Genomic DNA, 18696 nt, shown 5'->3' with positions numbered 1-18696 from the left:
ATTTTGTTTGTGCTGAGAGCATGAGATTGGTCCCTTGTGTTTGACGCCATGAGGGCCTCAATGGGCCCTCAATATTCATCCTCACACAGATCGCCAGGCTGTTCAGTGTCCCTGCACTAGTTTGTCTTTGATCCCATTCGATTGTGACTTTAAATTGTGCAAACATTTTTGTTGTTCCTTTGTGACCCACATGATTCCCCAATGACATGTATGAGAAGGCTCGCTGCGGCTGATATTGACTGACTTACAGAGGCTTGATTCAAGGCAGTAATTATAATATAATTCAGGAGGGGGCACACACACCCCAATTTTCAGATATGCTCAAAATCCCACCTCCCACTATACATATATATATATTTTATTGCTACCAAACCACCGCCCAGAAAAATCATTGGCAAATGTAATTAGAATGATTTATAAACTTAATAAATTGGCATTATTTGTAGTACCATTCCCAGTATTACAGTGTGGTTTGTCCAAGTGGTGTTTCCGTACGCGAGCAGAAGCCATTGCTCAACTGCTGTGTGTAGGTACCATAAATATTTATGGTAGGTAAAATCAGTGTCAAACATTGTACTTTCTCTCTATTCATTTTCTTTCAAATGTATTAAAAAGTGAAAAACTAGAATGTAAAATGAGTGATGTAGGCTATATCACTGAGAGATAGTTAAAGTATAATTTTATGAATGGTTATTTCCTCGCAATGTTATGTTGTGTTCACTCCGGGCACAAATAAAACAGTTTGCATGAGTGAATTACATGTAAAGTCCATGTAAAAATGCAATTAGACGCGAATTTCCCCCAGGTGGTGCAAAGGACGCGACGCAAATGATGCGAAATACGCAAATTAAGTGGAACGAATGAAGCAAGTATAGCACGATTTTGCATCATACTTATTTGCAAGAGTTGAAAAATCTGAACTTACACACGATACCTAATTAGCATTGAGATCATCCGGGGATGTATGACGCAGAGGATGCACTGGCGGTAGCTCATTCATTGAATCAGCAAATTCACGGGTGTATCACATGCGTTATTAGCACATATGAAGCAAGTCAACACAAAATATTCTAGCGTTCAAACTTGTGCAAGTCACGCAACGCAAAAATTCGCATCGCGTTTGGTATGAACAATACGCTAAATTTCTGTCAAAACATTGGCTAGCTAGCATTACGTTACGTGCATTAGCTAGTGCACAGGCCATACACTCGGAGCATATTTCACTTGCTAGCTAAGCCATTGATGTTACCATCACTTGTTGATTGGAAACTTATTATTACAACACCATACCAATAATAGAGCCAGAGTGTGTTCAGAATCGCATACTTTTTCTTTTTACTTTTAGTAGGTACTGCAGCTGTACGTAAAATGTACGTACTATTGCATGTAGTGTGCACACAACTGAGACATTCTACTTACTCATAACGTTACATCCTAAACTTTGACCCTTTTACTTATACATCTGTTACCATGGAGATAAAACAAAATGCTGTTCACCAGGATCACCAGAGACGGAGATCAACCCGGAGAGGTATTTGGTATTTTTGACACATTGCATTTGACATACTATGTATTGGGACATACTAAATGTTTTTCTGGCATAGTATATAGTATGGTAGTATGGGTATTGGAACGCATTGCTAGAGACCGTTAATAAACTGAGGCAGCTCATTTTAGGTTTATTTCCTGTATCCGTGTCATGTGGGTTTCACCACTGCCCCACCCCTTTAGGAGACGAGCAGCGGTCCTGACTCCATTCATTCCAATGAGAAAAGTGGAAATGAGTACAGATTATGACCATTCTCTTCACTCCATAGTCACTGAAGTTAATATCGGACCCATTTTTCACAAGACCCAACCCTTCTAGACATGCTGACATTGAATAAGCATTTTCCAGACAGACAAATCAGGAGAACATTTACTGTTAATTTTTATTAGTTTTAGCAACATACTCTTGTGAGATCTGGCAACTGAGGTGATCTTACACTCGGGTGATACCAGACATTAAACTAGCAGATGAATCTGATTGAATCTGATTTCATCCATCTACACAACGTTTACTACACTTAGGTGGGGGGATGCGATGGAGAGACGACCATGCTACTTAGACCTGAAGTGTATATCATTTCGTTCCATTGCTGCAGTGGGGTATCTTCAGTTATAGAGTATCTTTGTTAGAGTTCCCCAGGAATAAGTCCTAAAGCTGGGAAGTGAGTTAGCATTTTACCACTCCCAGTACTCTTGTCTTGAATGGGTTTTCGGTTAGATGCCTGGAGGAGCTGTGGCTTCAGAGACTTTCATGTTTTGTTCTATGACATAAGATATATCAACAAATGCTCCTCATTAATTTGAAGCTTTTTGTGTCTTAAAAAAGGTGGTTGCTAACAAGTGGCTAAATGAGACCGCAGCATGTCGTCATGCTGTCCACAGCTTTACAGCCGTGTTGTGGGGGCAACGTTAAGACATGCAACAGTGGTGTAGTTCTTTTATAGCCTAACATTAGCTTTTTGCTTCTGGTGATTGCATTGATGCTTCAGTGATGTTAATTTGTGAAGATTATCTTGCTGAACAAAACATGGAAGTATCATGACTGTTTGTTTGTCATAAAGCTTATTTTCTGCGATAATCCAAAATCTAGTGGAAAAATCCCATAGGCTTTCTGACAAGGGAACCAGAGCGAGGCTAACTTCCGCGTCAACCTACAAAAAACGTCATCCCTGGGGCACTCGATAACACTTCACTTCAGCCAGGACATGCATGAAAAGGTAATGTTTACTTAACATGCCATTTTGCGCTGGAATTGCAACTGTGAAATTAATATTTTGCTCAAAAGTGTCAGAGTTCCCTTTGCAGTTTTGTAGACTCTATGGCTACACCCTTAGCCTGAATAACAATCTGCTGGGTGAATATTTCCACATTTTTCAAAGGTTTCATTGAAATCTTTTAAAGATCTTTAATTTTTTAAACGGCTGTCCTTGTGTAAGGGGTGGCAAATTTTAGTCTTTGTACAGAAATCCACATGTAATACTTTCTACAGATTACATTTGGGATCAGTCTGTATTGAAATTACTGGATGCAGCAAATTTCTGTAAACTGATTCTTGTCTTTATGAAAGACTAGATTCTTCAAAAAGTGTTTTCTTATTTGCAAATAGTTTTCCCTCGGCCCACGCAGTTCTGAGACCACATGACTCCGTGCGAGAGAGCAGCCAATCGAACTGTGGCAAAGACTATTTCATAATACTTCATGTTGGGAGATGGCAGATCCATTGTTCTCAAGGCCCACAAGCCTGTGGGCGAGAGTCCCTGCTGTGTCTACACTGAGGAAACACACCAGCCTCCCGGGCTATGTTTTCCTCTTTTCTGCAGACACTGGAAGCTACTGTGACCATTCGAACTCTCTCTCTCCCCACTGCTGCAGGCCCTGCTCTCGCTGCTTCTCCCCTCTCCAATCCCTTCACCACCGAGCCAGGGAGAAGACGAAGCTGTCTCTGCACAGCTAGGAAGCAAGCAGCTGCTACTATAATAGCCCTAATTGCACGTTTCTTTTGTTGGGCTGAAATTAGTGGCGGGGCTACAATACTACTACTAAACCCCCCAAAAACCTCCAAGTAAAGATGGAGGGGAGAGAGTTAAAAAAAAAAAAAGACACTCGGGGCTGCGTTCACCATTGAGACTGCCAAACCACTGCCGAATGGCCCACACCTGCACGCTCGCACCCCCGCTAAAGTAAACACAGATAATAAGGTATAATTACTTTAGAAAATAATAACGAGGAGCAACCCTTCAGACCCCCCTACTCCCGTTGACAAAGGGCTGCCTGTTTATTGTGGGGGGAGAAACAGCCCCAAAGGACTCTGGCGAATGCCCTATCAAAAGACCTGAGGGCCCTACTGAGGGTCCCTCATAGGACAGCCATCAGTGTCAAGGAGGAGTGGGGCTTTTAAGTCGCTTCTACCCTAACTGCCTCAATTAACCAGTGTGGACTGACCACAGGCCACTTTTTCAGCTCCATTCATCCTCATCAAAATGATCCTGTGTTGTCTTGAATGGTTCTCCTTCTCTCTATGGGATCAGAAGAACCCAGAATATGTATCATCTAAAAACACACCAAGAATATCATGTACAAAGTGAAAGTCTTTTGTGTTAAGCAGAAGTTCAACATTTTGGGAAAAAGGATTATTCACTTTCTGGAGGGGAGTTGGATAAAATGATCAATATCCGTTTTATATCTGTCCGTTGAATATGAAGCTGCTGCCAGGTTAGCGGACTAGTATAAACACTGGAAACAAGGGGTATCAGCTAGCCTGGATCTGTCCAAAGGTCAGCTTATCAGCACCTTTAAAGACTGAAAAACAATAATTGCGCCATCTTTAAAGCCTGCGCCATCTTATTTTAGTAGAAGACCACTATTTCTAGTCTTAGGGTGTGGTTTGTCCCACTGGTAACACTGCCCACCGTGAAAGGTTGAGTTGTTGGTTTCTGATTTATCTAAATTAAGCTAACTGGCTGCTGGCTATTGGCTCATACATGAAAAATATCTGAAAAAATATCACAGTAGTTGTATCAATCTTCTCCTTTAACTCTGTGCCAGAGCAGTTGTGTGTGATTTAACAGTTTTGTATGCAACATTCAGAGCATTAATATCGCAGCAAACCACTTGCTATTTAAAGTTATAGTGGAGCAATGACATCCTGAGCAGAGAATGTTAGTGCATGTATGTTAGCTCATTGCTGTCACTTTGTACTGTGCTGATAAGGCGGTTACCACTGATATCGGGATGGCGTCGTCATGGAGGTGTAGCTCCCAACCTCCGGTTCTGCCCCATTAACACTGTTACCTCTGTCAGCACTGGTGCCGTTGTTTAGCACTGTTTATTGAGTTAGCACCATAGCTGCTACAGCTACGGTCTCAGCCACCTCTAACTTGAGAACCATTTCCAGGCAACTCATACACTCTGAATTTCGCGGAGAGCCCCTTTAATGTCCTCCTTCTTCTCATAATGTCAAGCTAACTAATCTCTGTCACTGTAGATTCAGCAGACATCATTCCAAACTCAAGCCACGAAAAGCCTTTTAATTAAAAAATGCATATGTTGAAACTACTAGGCTATTACTTTGATCTTTAGAAAACTAAACAAGTCTTCACTTTGACACTTCAGTGAGCATCGAGCACCATACTTTGACCCACAATGTAATACTTGTGGTTGAGGGGAACATGAATTTCTAAAATGGAAATATTTGACTCCACCTAGTTACACATACACTGAACAGATACAATATCTGGGTTACATTTCATGCTTTTCTCTTGGTTTTTATGAGAGTCATCACAGCTCAGCTAAAAATGAGGATAAAGCCATTTGAACATGTGGACATGACACTGGATATCTGAGACAGTATGGGATCATGCCACGGCCTCACCGTCACTTAATCCCATTCAGATTTTAACCTGATCTGACATGTTGGCACACAGAAAGAAGCAGATGGGTATGTTTCAGTTTAGCGCTATCCCTGGTGGTTGAATCACTATGAAAACACACGACTTTGGTTTGATGTCAGGACGGATTATGAGTGCCCTGTTTCAGCCGTGCAGTTTATGACTGTTCGTCTTGAAGGTCTTTGACAGACAAATGTATAATTTTACAAAGGCGAAAAACAGAGTACAGAGAATTTATATAGTAGTCTACTGCTCTACAAAGAGCAAACAACACTGAGTGCAAACCAGAGTCTGACCCAAAAAATATTATGCCACAGAAATTTGTCATTTTGGGTAAAAAAAACAAAATATAAATTTGTATGTTCTGGAAAACTGAGATTAAAACTAAACTGCAGTGACTGTTGGCCAGTTACAGCTAACGTTAACTAGATAGCCTCAGCTAAAGCTAATTTACCCACTTGTTTTGTGTTTCCCACATTTGAAAATCAATTTTAATGCTCCAGCATTTTAGTAATTAAATTTCTTACCACATAAATAAGGCAGTAGTAAAATCTAATCATAGTGGAGAGAAAAATAACACTACAAGAACTAGTGCTGCTAAAGTTAACTAGCCTAGCTATGCAGGGTATCAGTAACTGCCGTCTATAGCCTTCATCTCTGAGTTCCATTTCCTTCATAAGTCGGAGGGCAGAGCTGGGAATGACCTAACACCCAAGTTGACCATGTTCCAGTAGGCTTACAACAAGTGGGAAAACCAAGATATTTTTAGCAATACCAGTTATAGCCAAATTAGCATTAAGCTGTATTGCGTGCGTACACACACTGCAGCAACGTGTCTACAGGTAGAAGTCGGACAGTACTGTGTGTACGACAGTATATTACTACAGCTTTCACTACTGTTGATGCATAGAGCAGCCATCCTGGATTCTGAGGTTGATCTTGAGGGTTAGTGAGGTTTGTCCAACTTTCAGAGTCGGAAATCCGACTCAAAGGGGCGTTCCAGTTGGAATTTTTTGACTGGGAACTTCTAAATTCCGACTTCCCGGTGCAAATGGAGCGCACCATGACTGCAGTGAAACTCATCTGATTTGATCTGGTTAAGCTACCTTAAACTCACATATTTAAATGTCATAAGCAATGAATTCATTAGACTAGTTATGTAGTTCAAAAGTAGAGGGCTGAAGAAGAAATAAGACAATGTTTTTTTCCTGCAGCCTTTAGATTGTCTAAGCATCTGGTGCAGTAGCTGTCTGGTTGATTTTTTTTTTTTTTCTTTGAGGATTTTTGGCGGCTATTAATGATCGATGTTTTCCAACTATTATAACTGTTAGTAATAGTAGTATAACTAAGTTTTAAGGAGCTTAAAACTTTTTACTTTTCTTTCTTAACTGTTTTTGTAGTTACTCTTTGTAGAGTAATGTTTTCAACATCTGTGAAATATGACACAGTACAGACCTTGGTAAAACCTCAACAAAACCAGTACTACTTGAGTCATCCATGAGCAACCAACTTGGTGATAAACAAGGCTGATAGTAGCGTACAAGCAGCCTACACCATAAAATAACACACCTAAGTGAAGCGGAAATTCTCACAGAGTAAATGTTTTGCATCTACTCAACACAAGCCTTAGTGGAGTCCTGTACTTTTACCAACACAAAGGGGGCATAATAGCTGCTGTGATTAAGGGTCTAATATAAAGTAAATCAGTGTTGCATGTGAGTCATCCTCATGCCATCATTAAACCACAGTGTGCAACCGAGCCGAACGGCCCTGCGAGGATGGCAGCGTGTTTTTAACTGTGACGTCTGTGGCAACAACATCCCCCCGCTGTGTATCCTTTCCGTACACCCATGATACCTGGCAATTAGGGTGTTTGTTTTTTATTTTTACTCCCGATTTTTACCCGTCCTCTCCCAAACCTTGAATATTTGAACACACACCGTAACAGCCATTCACCTGTCCTGCTGCACTTAAAAGCATTGGACAGTGAAGGAAGAGAAATTAATAGGGGGGGGACAATTTAGACACTGGAGAGGCTTTTTCCGCCAGAGCAGTAAAGCACACTTGATGTTATTATCATCTCTGGTGAATTATCAGGCCTCTGATAATTGTAATTAATCAATCATCAGGCTCACTCATGCACTCCCATAAAACCCAGCATCACAGTGGATCAACCTGAGCAGTGTTGACCTATGAGAAATCAATGTGCAACCATGACTCAAGGCAATAGCTGGAGCTTCTTTCACTTGGATCAAGTAATTAGAGCATGGTTAATTACTTGCCACAGTATCTGCATCGTAACTGCACAAGGGTGAGAAACAACTGCAGGAAAAAGTCCATTAAAGACCTTTAACATCGCACCATCCAATTCAAGTGAACATAAAAAGGTTGCTGGACAAATCGTCCCCTCAATTCACATCGATCATTTTCACCACATTCGACCAAAGAAACCTCACTGCTTCACTGTGTGGCCGGGCTCAAAACAATAGCATATGTTTAAAAAGGGAGTACAATGACAGACAAACTCATAAAATAGGACATAACATTCCCTCTCTCTTTTTCGCTGTCTTTTCCTTTCATCACTCTCTTACTTTCTCGCACACACACACCCATGTCTGGTAAGGCTGGGTGGGAGGCCTTGGCCCAGCCACAGTCAACTGGTCCCAGTCCCAACAAGGAAACAATTAATCATGTGTGAGCGGCTGTCTGAGTGTCTGCTCTCTGGACAACAACAACACTCAGCCATTTATCTCCCCTCGAGGCAGGACAGCCAGCCAGCACACCACGCAGGCATGCACTCTCTCATCCTCACACACTCACAGATGTGGAAGAAGAAGAACAAAAATGCACACTCTTCCAAATTCACTCTAATATACCAAAAAAGTACCCATGCGAAGCGTACATACACATGCAATGCAAAAAAAGCGCATTAATGCAAGCACATGGTTACTTTCAACAGATGTGAATGACATTTGCACGCACACACGCACACTTACTCACAGGTGCTTGCTGTTTTGTCATCCTAATCAGATAGATGTCAACACTTCCTAATGGTCATGATGACACACATACAGGAGCTACATGTTACTGCCTCACTACAAATCTCCGAGATCAAAGACAGACTAAAACAACTCAACTTTCCTTCATAACTCATTTAAGAGTGAAGCCTTTTACCACGGTTGCCTTTGATATTTCAAACTCTGTTTGCTGTTCAGTGCGCAAAAACAGAATGGAAGGACTGGGGTATTTTTCTTGCACTCTTCTGAGATGATGGAGCAAAGTTGAGTTGACAGTCATTTCATTTCAGGAAATTTAGTCCTCTCTAATTTAACTCTTGTTCTTCCGACGTGGCAAGGCAGGTTAGGAGTGAGCTTAAGCAGGCAAGACTTACTGAAATGAAATAGGAAATTTGTCGTTTATTCCTCATTGCTGCATCTACCTCAGACAGGGGGTGGTTTGTGAATGTGGGTGTGTGCATGTGTGGTGGAGTGTGTCTGAACATCATGTTGGTTTCAAAGTGTGTATTTTTGGTTAATGTGCATCTGGGTTAGTGCATGTCCAACTTGGTGAAAAAAAAGGGCCCTAAACCTCAAGTGGAGCAAACAAAGAGGCCGGTGTGTGTTTCAGGATGGGGCATCTGGATGGCATCAGGAGAGGCTGGCAGATTGGTAGTGACACAGGTTACTCCTGAGGTCCCTGGTGAGAAACACATCGCTGTAGTCTGCAGTGGAAAAGGAGCTTTGAAGCGCCACGTCCATGCCAAGCATAGAAAGAGGTATCTGCATTACAATGTTTTCATGCAGCTATTTTTTTTTTACCACACCACCCACCTCTTGCTGAAGATAGGGTCACAGGTTGCAAATAGCAAACAAGTGAAAATCAGTCAAGAAATGAAGGCCATTTTGCAAAGTCCAATTTCAGTCAGTTGTTGCTGTGCGAATATGGCATGGGGGAAAGGTCACTTACGGTACAGTTGTAGCTCTGCAGAGAACTGCACGGAAAAGCAGCAAATTAAGATTGTTTTCTTTGTGACATCAACACTCCAACATGCTTAAGAGCTGCTGTGTGACTGGTTGTACGACTGACAAGACCAAAAGTCCAAGACCCCAGTTTTTGATCATACCAGAGTTGAGGGAGTGTAAGGAAAATATTGACTGGCAGCCATCAACCCATTTCAAAGCAGGTGAGAATAATAAACCAATCTTAAACAGTACTAATAAGTCACATGAATATGGTGTAATAGTGATACTCCGAGTCCATGTGTTTGGTCTTGCATTTTGGCGGTCACAGGCCCAGGCTTGGTCAGTTCAAAATGCTTTTTTTTAAGATAGTTTGAAGCTAGTGGCACCACGTCAAACTAGAAAACCTAAAGTATCCATTGATACCAACCATGTCATGCTTGCGAGGGTTTTCTCTCATATCTTGCCTTAGAGTGACCAGAAAGGACTTCAAAATAGTCAAACACCATGTTGGCCTTAATATACTTCAATCAAAATGTCACTCATGGTTGTAAATTTAACCGCAAAGGGTGAAAAACTGAAGCTCATTCAAGATTTTGCAGTGTATAGACCAGAGAGTACACACCACTTTCCCCACCAAGATGACAGCGATCTTGTGATGTCACGTTGACTTCGGTAATATGAATACCAACTCTTCTGATGAAAATCCCTACTGTTATGTTGTATGGGAAGACTTATATTTTGGTAAATATAAGGTTAATGTCAACAGCTGGTTAGCTTAGGTTAGCATAAACAGGTTAGGTTAGTCTGGAAACATGAGAAAACAGCTAGGTAACACTTCTATCTATCAAGTCCCTTTAATCTATACAAAAAAATCATAGTGTAAAAACAGCATGTTTTGATTTTGTCGGGGCATTTGCCGCACTATGTCTTGGCTGGGTGCAGGTGGATGCACTCGGCCAAGAAAAAGGTTAGCAGGCTAGCCCATTTCCCTTGTTCCCAGGCTTTGTGCTAAGCTAAGCTATGTGGCTGCTGGCTGTTGCATTACATTTACCACACACACACATGAGTGCGGTATTGCTCTTTTCATCTAACTCTGCAAAACACAGACTATTCCTGAGACAGGTATTATACACTGCAACAAGAGTGACAGTATAGCGTCCTGGATCAAGATGTATAGCCACCCTGCGCCTCTACCAAAAATCCCTCATTTAATCACACTGTTCATGTTACATTCTAAAACTTCCTGTGCCAGCTTGAACTTCAATCAAGTCATTTAGACGAATGCGACCATCATTCTCTCGCTCCCTCCTTCCCTCTCAGTCCAGGTGGCAGCTTGACAGGAAGAGGAACAGGAAAGGACTTAAAGATTTGCTTCTGCTCTCATTCTCCTTCAAAGACAAATGCCCCTCTGATCATTTCCCACAATGCTCCTTGCACGGAGGCCTCTGTGATCAGTGGTTATGAGAAAGCACAGGAATCTGACAGATAACTGCCTCCACTAGGGGAGTAAGAAAAAAGAAAAAGAGGTCTCTTTTTCTGTCTCCACCACCCACTCCCCCTGCCTTCATTCCCTCAGCCTGGTCGCTCTGCATTTGCGGGAAGCATCTGGGTTCATTTATCCCAGCCCAGGCAGGCTGGAGGACCCCTGTGCCCTCTCGGGTTGCAGGGTCTGAGCGTGCTTCAGCGTGGGTCCTTGTTGTTGTGGAAGAGAGGAGCTCAAGCCTGCCCACTAGCCCGTCTGGACCATCTCAAAGCTCCCATCCACCCCTTCCCCTGCTTCGCCAGGCCCCCGGCCCATCCCAGATGCCCTGAAGCATGGTTAGTGTAGAGCTTCATCTGAACTGAAAGATACTAAACAGATTCATCCAGAAGCTGTAGCGAAGACAGCCCGCCTTAAGGTTTAGGTTGGCAGATCTAAAAGAGGGAGAGTCTGCAGAGGAAGCAAAGCTGGTGCTTCAAATAAATGTGTGTGGGTAGGGCTGATATTAACTACTCGTGTCTCACATGTTTATGAATGCACACGTCAACATTTGCATAATGAGACTAGCGGACGTACGCTACATCCGTAATGTGTGCACAGGAAATGCATTCCCATGTCTCAAGGCCGCAGGTGAAATGCCTGAGAAGTCCATTCAGCCCTACTGTTTGGTATAATCCGCAGTCCACTCCATGCCAAACGTCAGTCCAGGTTATCAGGCTGCACAGCTGAATGGAAGCAGAGTGAGTCTGGCTGCTGGTTACTTAAAGTCATTGAGAAGTTATTCAAACACCCAGTTATTATGGTGTAAACAAAGGCGGCTTGTCACACGCTATTACAGATATGGTGTTTACAAGAATGCCACTTTAATGCAGTGCATGTTATGTACGATGATTAAAGATAGTGTTTGACAACCAACTGATTGGAGAAATGAAAGTAGATTATAATAGGCAGTGTTTTGTTGTTAGACAGACAGCAGAGACTATGCATACAGAGAGAACTCTATTATTTTGCTAATAGGCTCCCTATATGACTGATAGAGAAAGGACAAAATGGCTTTTACGTATTAGCAAGAATAATGTTTTTTCTTATGGAAGAGGTAGTCCGCCATAAATAAGCACGGAGGAAGCACAAAATGTCAAAACAGACATAAAAATCACTTTTTTGTCTTATGATAAATGTATGAGAGGGTTGATTTCATCAGATTGGCCCCACCACGCTGTTTTCTCCCATCATTTCTCTTCTCGCCACCTTCTTGTCCTTGATGCAAAACAGATTTGTCTGAGTTGTCCCACTCTATCTGGGCAGTCTGTCTACTGTGTGGTTTTGGTGACACTTCGAAGTTATATAAAATTTCCACTTTGGCAAGTGTGAAGTTTGCAACAATTTGTCACTGCACAATGGGCGTTTTCATCAGTCTTGGCTCTTACATGAAACATAGTGAATTAGTGGGGAACTAATGTGGTTATAATCAAGTGGTTGCAGGTTTGTCCATCAACAGCCATGTGTCTTGCTGGTGTGTCTTAGCTGAATAAGAGCATCAGCTGACATTGTACAAAACAAAATCAGAGATCCTTGGAACAATTAAGACGTGGGTTAGCCCAGGGCCACCCAAACTGGGGGACATAAAATTTGATTTTGCCAATTTGAAAACTCATTTATTTCCACTTTTAAATATTTTTCACTTTAAGGGCATAATTCTGCCCCGTGTGCCCACAGAGCTATAGATCAAAGTCACTCACAAGGGGTTATAATTTAGTCTCTGCAGCACAGTATACAGCCTATAAACTAATAAAAAGCACATTTTTTCCTGTGTGCCTGAAGGTAGATTTAACACGACTCTGTTGTCCTGGCATTCTTGTTAACAACCTTTATGCTTTAGTACGTCTGCAACTTAACTGATGTTTAAAAGATAAATCTGATATCATATTATATTATCAATAAATCCCATAAAAAGACTGAAATGTGTTGGTCCATCTCAGTACTTCCTATGACACTCACACACAAGCCTGGTGGATTCTAATGAAAAAATATATCTAAAAATGACTCACAAATAGTTTTATGTACTCTCATACAACGGTTCGTATGATATTAGGGGTCGACAGATATCGGGGCTGATATTATGAATTTTTAGGGTTATTGGTATCGGTGATTTTTTCCACCAATATGCCGATATACAGTTTTGTTTTCCTTAGCTGCGCTGTTTTTCCCCTGGCGTGCTTCTCACTACCTGCATGTACCACTCTAGGCTCTTAAAAGCAAACTCAAGACCTACCTTTTTAGCATGACTTTTAATTGAGCTGTCCTTTTTGTTTTATTTTATTTTATTATTATTTTCATATTTTTCCATTCATTTGTTTACTTGTCAAAGTTTTTTTCAAAGTGCTGCTGGCAGCTCCTTGTACTGTTTCATTGGAAAAGTTCCCAGAATAAATATAGGCTTAATTGCATTTGAATGTAGTGCTTTGTCAGTGTTTAATTTTTTAATTCTGTGTTCAGCTATCGGTATCTCTGTTTCATAATAACTGGTATCGGCATCGGCTCTGAAAAAAACATATCAGTATCATATGATATCTAACAAATTAGCGCCTCACGAATGGCATTGTCACGTCACCTCCTTAACATAAAGTTACGTACTTAATATAAAGTTATGTAGGTTAGGTTTGGGTAAGTAAAGTTACATAGATAAAGAAGCATGGTTTGGCATTGTCACCTTATGTACTTAACGTTAAGTTACGTACTTAAGTTATGTATGGTCAGGTCTAGGAAAAGAAACATGGCTGGGCGTTGTCACCTTACGTACTGAACGTTAAGTTACACAGGTAAGGTTTTGGCATTAACTCACCATCCACCACCACAACTATATTGACTTCTTTGTGATTACAGCCTTCCCTATTACATCGGTTATATACTGATAACTTGCTTGTGATTATGTGGGTTGTAGGGTTGTATACAAATTCTGGTACGTTACTTTTTACAGGTATTTTTTAAAGCACATTGGGCACTGTAGTTTTCAGCAAATGTTATGCATACAGGAGGAAACAGTGCATATGTTTGGTACTATTTTCAGCAGCGGATTAATACACATTTGGTTCTCTATTGAATATTTTCAGCAGCAGTTTGGGACTGACTCAAATTAAACTACAGACGTATCCTTTAATACTACAAATACAATATATAAGGCAGCCTTATTTCAACTGTTTATATCTGTTAAAGGGAACAATCATTTTATCATGACGACTTCTATGGTCTTGGGTTAGTTAATTAATTACTTATTAGTATTAAGAAAGGACTGCTTTACAATGTGCTTACAATTTCACTTGTATTGGTTAGCATGCAGGGATATCCACTGCCATTATACTAATTTTTCAATTTTGAAAAATGATGACATTTTGCATTTGTCTTGTACATTTCAAAAACAACACATTTATGGTGGGATAACACAGTGCAACAATGTAACACCACTATAATCGCCACTGACCTTGCTCTCCATCAATCACAGCTGTTTTGACAGTAAATGACAGATCAATATATTCCTCGGTTGTTTCGAGCTTTTAACTCTTCGGCTTTGTGTCTCCATCCCATACATTTTTTAAAGTGACATTAGGAACAGTGAGAGTGACTGCGAAACTGTATTCTTGAGCGGAGGAAAACAGGACAAAGCCGTTGCCACAAGCGGCCTCTTTTTTTTTTTTTTTCAGGTCAAAAATGTCTTACAAATTTGAATCTCATTACCATGTCATGAATACGTCTTTGGGAATCCATTAGGCATTTCCTGCCTAAAACTACAATAAGAATTCACATTCAACCAAAAAAGAAAAGAAAGAGTGGAGAATGAGAATAAAGCCCCAGCGAGAACATTACTGTAAAGCTGTTTTAGCTCTTTCAGTCCACTTAAGAGGAGGCAGGAGAAAAAAAAAGAAAGATGTGAGTGACTGACAGATGATAGCAATAAAAGTAAGAACAAACTGGCCATTTTACTGCGGTAGGGCCATTTGAGAAGGGATTATTAACTTGTCAGCATTTCAAACTGAGACACAACTTTTTCTCCTCCAAAACACATCCCCATGTCTCTGTTACTTTTATTAGAAAGTCTTAAAACCTTTTGACCCCAGAGGGCCTCCGTTATTGGCTGTTAATAGGGACTCGCTGGTCAGTGGGGAGACCCTAAGTGCCCTATTAATCATTTGTTTAGAGCTCGGGTCTATTTTGGAAGCTCTGTGTTTAGTGTGGGTTTAAAAATAGGAGGAGGCAGATTGAGACAGCAGTCCGCCACTCATCGCTCAAGCTGTCAGGACGCGTGGGCCCTTAGGGACGTGGGCAGGAGACCCCTCGAGCCACTGAAGTTCAAAGGTCGCAAGGTTTATCATTATTACCCACTTACTCCGTGGGCGCTGACAGAATCATTGTTGGTTTGATTGCTAAAAATAGAGGCTGAGATGCTGCTCAAAATCATTTCACTGAAGGTAATTTTAAAATCATTCTTCCACATAAACAGTCAAGAGTTGTATGTCAAAGCTCAGAGACACTGTAGTTTACATGCCTCAAGTAAATTTAGCAGTTCATGAATAATACACAAGCAAAGCAAATGCTGCTACATGCTTCCTACACCAAATGCCACAAGTAAGTGAGTTGTTTGCTGGCAGATTGACAGTGATGGGAAATAAAATGTCATGGGATCAAATCATTAATCTTGTCAAATATTGTCATATGACAGGGGAAAATACAGGTGTGGAGATTGCATCGGCTGATAAAACATTACTTACAGCCATTTTTCCAATAAGCGATGGACTCAGTGCTGTCAATATTTGGAGGGGATGTGAGGTATGCCCTAGCGAAGGCCATTTTGTGAGGAGCAGAGAGCCTGCTGGGAAAAATACAGTGGTTCATGCTGGGTCTCCGGGAAGCTGAAAAGCCACCGGCAAAAAGCTATGAATTATTTTGAGCTCAAAATACATTTTCTTTGAAGACTGTCGGGCCATTAGAGCCCTTTTGCTCCCTTTTAAATTGTTTTTATGCTGTGAGTAATGTTAACCTTTGCTTTTGTAGTCATGAAATTCTCTCTGCACCTTTTTCCCTCCTGGCACAAAGCACAGATGGGCTGGAAAAGCTGGAAATAAAGTATAGGAACCATTTACTGCGAGGAATGAAAAGGTGTGGGGAAGGAACTAAGGCTTTTATTCTGACGTCTATGGACCTCTGTTCCTTAGTACAGTACAGTCTCAATGTGCATAAGTATAAACCCATACACAGATAACCATGTTTTGTAATATCTCTCGAGGTGCATCTTGCAGCAAAAACTTTTAAAAATATTTCGCTACTACTCGTAACCTATGATCAGAAATGTCACTCGCATGACTCCTTTTCATATCGGACTCACTTCTATAGTGAATGAAATAGGAAAAATAAATCTTTTCTCCATTTTTATGGAGACCCCCTGAGACTCCCTCTAGGACCCCTGAGGGTTTCTGGACCTCTGGTTTGGACCCAGTGTTTTACATGATCACTGTGGAGCAATCACAAGATAAGAAGCCCCAAGGCACAGACATGTAGAGGGCCTCAACTCTTAACCCTACAGCATCCCTCCATATTGTTGGAGGTCGCTTTGCACGTTTTCTGGTATTTTACAGGTTAACCCTAACTTTAAAGTGTTGTTGGTTAAATACTGTAGCATACCAATTATTATAAAAACCATCAAAAGAAACCTGTTATGCTGTTTTTTTCAAGCAGGGCCGTTTGAATTTCTTTACTACTACCTAAGTATGCTTTGTGCATTAAAAAAAAATTATACTAGATGAGCCTCAATATCAGAAATGATAGGATCTGGATTAAATAAAGGGAGCGGGATATGGATAGTTTTGAATGAGCCCTACTTAGAAATGCTTATCGCAGTCACTCAAACAGGATCTTGAGTTGGTGCCCCAAGGCATCTTGGGTCCCTGTGCCTGTGTACTGGGCCCCTGCATAGTGGTCACACATTCAGGCAGGGGACAGAATCTGATTTAATTGCCCTAGAAATTATTTTGATTGTTGTTTTTTCATTTAAAACAATAGTTTCTCCAACTGTTTTTAACATGCATGTTTAAAATATAATCCGAATATAAAAAAGATACATTTAATAATACATTTAAACACAGTAGGATAGATTTAGACTCATTATTTATTACAAAACAAAGAGGAAATGTGCTTTCACAGTGTGCACAAACATTAACAGCACAGATTTTAAGGCATTTTCATTCAGTAGGTCTAGTTAAATATAAGGCACAGGTGTAGAAAGAGTCTGTCTCACTGTAAAACAAACAAACAAACAAACAAAAAAAAACCCCAACAAAAACCCAAACAAAACCCTCACACATTATCAGATCAATTAAAAGATCTGATATTCCCAAGCCACTGACCAGTTAACCTCACGTGCCCCTGCACCACGTGCGCGGCTGATCCTCTTTCATCCTCCTTCCACTGCACCGGCGCATGATCTCCATGGGAACGTCGTCACGCAGGAGGAAGTGAACGGGACGAGTTGACAGTTAGCTTGATTAGCATGGCAGCAAAGGTAAGCTGAGTTTTCAACTTCAGTTTCTCCTCTTTCTGGGGAGCTGTCGCGCTGGCGGTGGTGCTGCTCAGTCCCGGGAGTGTCTCCTCTCCTCCTCTGCGCTGGTTAGGGTGTCTGCCTGGAGGGCTGTTAAATGCCGGTTAGCCTGCTAAGAGGATGTGCTCGGGGTTAACACTGGGCATAAGGCAATGACATTGAGGCTTTACTGTAGCCGGTTAACAAGTGAATGTACAGTTGGCTTAGTCAAACTGACTGAACTGTCTTTCAACAATGATACAAAGGGCAGCAATGACACTGCTTTTTAATTCATGCTGCCCAGGCCCTCTGTCTCTAGGTTACCGGTGTGTCTTGGCTAAAACCCGGTTGTGGTCATAGTTAACCTTTGCTAGCATGATGCTATATGTTGTAGCACCCCGCCATAAACTGTCTGTTTTAACAGTTTCTACAGGCTTGAGACGTTTTAACATGGTTGTACTTAGACATACTGGTTGTTTGTATACAACCAGCATGGGTTAGAAACTGGTTCACTCTCACATTTTCGGACATTTTGGGTGTTTCTCAAAGTCAAGGAAGGATCCTTAAACTGCTGAATTTCAAGAATCCTACCTCATCAGATCTCGCCAAACGACTAAGGATCCTTCCGAAATTCACCAAGGATGTGAGTCCTTCCTTCAGAGAGATTCCAAGGATGCATGTGTGTATCCTCAGCAGGTATACATTACCCACAATTCTACACTTTCAGCATTGAATTTGCTGGGAGTGAAGGCAGGGCCTCTTCAATGAAACCTGCACAGTGGGATACTGACAAATATATCATTTATTTGCATTAATATCTCCAGGAGTTTATAATCATACAAGCATTAAAAAAAATCACTGACAGAAACCTCATAATTTATATTTTCGAATGTGTCCACTGTGGAACAATGCAATTTTTTAAATACAGTGATTTCGATAAAACATAAAAGTGTTTAAATTTATCATTTACAGCAGAGATGGAGCGCTAAGTGCCACAAAAGTTTTGACTCTGAAAACACTGCTGGCATTTGTTTAAATTGTACAACGACATTAGAGAGTGCCAGAATTATCACAGTACCCTGAAACCCCCTGACGCACACCTGGGGGCACTCGTTAGCCTGTTCCAATGTGTGTTCACCAAATGCTAGGAAGGATTCTTGCCTTGCCTCTGTAGGACGAGTCCTTCCAAGGATGTATCCTTGACTTTGAGAAACACTCTTTCACGTGGTGCCAAATCAAAATGTCAACGCCATT

At 41.2% G+C, this 18696-nt stretch overlaps 1 protein-coding gene across 1 annotated transcript in view; it reads left to right on the top strand.

The window, feature by feature from the left end:
- The first annotated feature begins 17118 nt into the window (after positions 1-17118).
- Positions 17119-18696, top strand: part of LOC126384118 (electrogenic aspartate/glutamate antiporter SLC25A13, mitochondrial) — a 56911-nt gene continuing 55333 nt past the window's right edge. The window contains exon 1 of the mRNA XM_050035032.1: positions 17119-17427. Coding sequence (XP_049890989.1) covers positions 17416-17427 — 12 coding nt within the window. The 5' untranslated portion in view covers positions 17119-17415. The remainder of the gene's footprint in view (positions 17428-18696) is intronic.

The sequence above is a fragment of the Epinephelus moara genome, chromosome 22 (genome assembly GCF_006386435.1).
Source record: "Epinephelus moara isolate mb chromosome 22, YSFRI_EMoa_1.0, whole genome shotgun sequence".
Classification (NCBI taxonomy): Eukaryota; Metazoa; Chordata; class Actinopteri; order Perciformes; family Serranidae; genus Epinephelus; species Epinephelus moara.
This window is presented reverse-complemented; position numbering and strand designations above follow the sequence as displayed.